Consider the following 3,007-nt stretch of genomic DNA (forward strand, 5'->3'; position numbering starts at 1 on the left):
GCCGGTCCCCTCCCAGGTGGTGCAGTTTGGGATGAGTGAGAAGGTGGGGCAGGTGTCGTTCGACCTGCCCCGGCAGGGCGAGATGGTGCTGGAGAAGCCGTACAGCGAGGCCACGTCGGAGCTGATCGACCAGGAGGTCCGGGAGCTGGTGGAGCGGGCGTACCAGAGAACCCTGGAGCTCATCCAGGACAAGAAGGAGCTGGTGGAGATGGTGAGACCCTCCAACGCAACCGTTCTCAAACGTTTTTAGTAACAATGTTTGGCCCTTTTCCTCTGGGGCCCACTTACGTAATTGTTTGCGGAAAGAAAGACAAAGGGCCCCATTTTTAAGGCGTGAAGCGCCTGGTGTACGAATTCATTTCTGCACAAGTCTGTGTTAACACAGCCGATTTAAAAAAATAAATAAAATAAAAATAAATAAATGAATCGCGTCGGCCCGTAATCGCATCGCCATTAACGCGTTAACGCTGACAGCCCTAATTTTTATACATTTTATTTATCAGAACTTTAATATATTTTGATGTTCCTCTGTTCTGTTGAGACAATAAAACAAACAATGCAGTTTAAAAATAAACTTATATTATTTTAGTGAGGACTCATAAATAACTACAAATAACTAATGTTAGGGAAATCTGTTTGCGTTTCTGGATTTTTTTTTTTTTTAATATATATCGGCCGATATATCAGAATATCGGATTTTTTAAATCCCCAAATATTTGTATCGATATCGGCCTTAAAAATCCTTCATCGGTCGGGCTGTAATCCCTGATTTGTTTCCCCCTCAGGTGGGGAAGCGTCTCCTGGAGAAGGAGGTCCTGGACAAGGCGGACATGTTGGAGCTGCTGGGCCCGCGGCCGTTCGAGGAGAAGTCGACGTACGAGGAGTTTGTGGAGGGGACGGGCAGCTTCGAGGAGGACACGAGCCTGCCGGAGGGACTCAAAGACTGGAACCAGGAGAGAGGAGGGGAGGCGGAGGACGAGGGCCCGACTCCGGACAAACAGCTGGCCGCGTAGAGCCGCCGGCCCGGGACACTCAGATAAGATACAAACGCTGCAGAAAAAAACCAACAACTCAACACGGACTTTTACAGAGCCTTGGAGGGTCAACTATTTCCACAAATTCATGCCCTCAATTGACTTTTTCTGACACGTAAATGTCTAAATCCATTACAGAAAAGTTCTCAATTTCATCCAATTCGTCCCCACAACACTCACTGTGGACCCGCTGGATTTGATTTTAATTTTGGGCCGACACACGTGGATATATTTTGGGTTTTGATTGTTTAAAGGTTTCTGTTTCAGATGCATGGACCCAAGAGAAGGAAGGGGGGATGAATAAAGTCATTGAAGGATGAAATGATTGATTTTAAAAGGACACAAATGAAGTTATTAAAGTCTATTAAAGACAGGCTCTGTACAATCTCCGGTTAATCATAGAATTTACTTTCATCTTTCAGTCCCTCCAGAAAAACGTGATTATGTGATCGCATGATTCAATGCATAATCAGCCAAAGTCTGCATATTTATGCGGGGGGGGCCGCATTTTTTCAAATACGCCGCACTTTCACCGCATAAATTGCCGACTTCCACGCAAAATATGCGGGGCTTGCATGATTTCATAATCCCCGCATTTTCGATGCAAAAAAGTCACATATATCTTAGCAGAAAGTAGAAACATGTTGCGTTTACTTCACACAAGAGCAGCCATTTTCTCCTGTTGCCGTGGGAACGTTATAAAGTGACGTAATTACGTGACGTGAACATCATCGAAAAGCTGCAAACCCCGCGATGAAGCCACGTTGAAACCGCAATTTTTGCAAGTTCCTGCAATTTCATCGCATAAAATTGCATAAATATCCCGCATATTCCATCGCATTTTTTAAGAAAACGTGCCGCATAATCAAGGATTTTTGCCCACAACAATCACAAAAAAACTCCGCATTTTTCTGGAAGGACTGATCTTTGGATCTCACCAAGGCCGGGGCGGCCTCTGGCTCACCCAGTAAGAGCGTTCGCCCCATGTGGGCTGAGTCCTGCAGCGGCCCGGGTTCGAGTCTGACCTGCTGCCCTCTGCTGTGTGTCGTCCCCCATCTCTCTCCCCCTTTCACGTCTATCCACCGTCACTTGTAATAAGGGGAAAAAGCCCCCAAAAATAATCTTTGAATCTCACCAAGGCTGCGATCACTTTGTTAGTTCACCGTTCGGACAGGAAGGCGCTCCATTTCGCCGTAACGCTGAGCGAACAGGAGACTGATTTTAAATAACGCTGAACTGAATGTGTAAATGATGCACATTCTTCTTATTTATTGCATAAAAAGGGAGTTTTCTTCCCCGACTGACGTACTGATAACACGCAAGGAAAAAAAGATTTCAAAACATTTTTATAGGTTTAAATCTTTTGAGAAGTCATGTGAATTTAGTTTTGTTTCCTGCAGTTGTTTTTACAACATTTCCAGGATGTTTTTCTTTTATTAGCGAGTGACACTGACATGTTTTCGCTGCTCGGTGTGTGTTCATCCAAACGGCTCCACGCTGTGTAAAGACGTGTAGATGATTGTATAGATTTAGTGTGATAATGACTCGACAGGAAGCTGCTACATCACCAGCCCCACTGACTGATGGGAAAACCATATTTCATATTGATATTTGAGTCTCTGAAGGAGCAATCCCCCTCAGACATTGACACAAAAGCTGTGTTGGAAACCGCTCCCTCATTCACTCACTATTCCCTTTTCACTGTAGTGTTTATTAAATACATACGTTTTGAAAAAAACCTGGAAAAGTTATGGAATTTAAAAAATGCAAATTCCAGGCCTGGAAAGGTTTTGGAAACATAAAAAGGAATTGTTTTTTTAACACAGCATAATAATATGTGATTAATAAATGTATTTTCACGTCGTCCTAACCTCAACATTGTATTCGGGGTACGATGTTACCGATCCCACTATGAACCACATTAATTGTCATTTTCTTGTTAAACCTCTGAGGGTAAACTTTAACACAGATTT

At 43.7% G+C, this 3,007-nt stretch overlaps 1 protein-coding gene and 1 long non-coding RNA gene across 2 annotated transcripts in view; both read left to right on the forward strand.

Annotated features, from left to right (window-relative positions):
• Nucleotides 1-1,063, forward strand: part of si:ch1073-174d20.2 (AFG3-like protein 1) — a 22,606-nt gene extending 21,543 nt beyond the window's left edge. The window contains exons 15-16 of the mRNA XM_031279835.2: nucleotides 17-211; nucleotides 786-1,063. Of these exons, the coding sequence (XP_031135695.1) occupies nucleotides 17-211; nucleotides 786-1,013 (423 nt within the window). The 3' untranslated portion in view covers nucleotides 1,014-1,063. The remainder of the gene's footprint in view (nucleotides 1-16; nucleotides 212-785) is intronic.
• A 903-nt stretch (nucleotides 1,064-1,966) lies between these two features.
• Nucleotides 1,967-2,510, forward strand: LOC116036376. The gene is made up of 2 exons (XR_004101573.2): nucleotides 1,967-2,198; nucleotides 2,249-2,510. It is a non-coding gene; the product is annotated as an uncharacterized LOC116036376 (long non-coding RNA).
• Nucleotides 2,511-3,007: the final 497 nt, after the last annotated feature.

This window comes from Sander lucioperca, chromosome 7, assembly GCF_008315115.2.
Source record: "Sander lucioperca isolate FBNREF2018 chromosome 7, SLUC_FBN_1.2, whole genome shotgun sequence".
NCBI lineage: Eukaryota > Metazoa > Chordata > Actinopteri > Perciformes > Percidae > Sander > Sander lucioperca.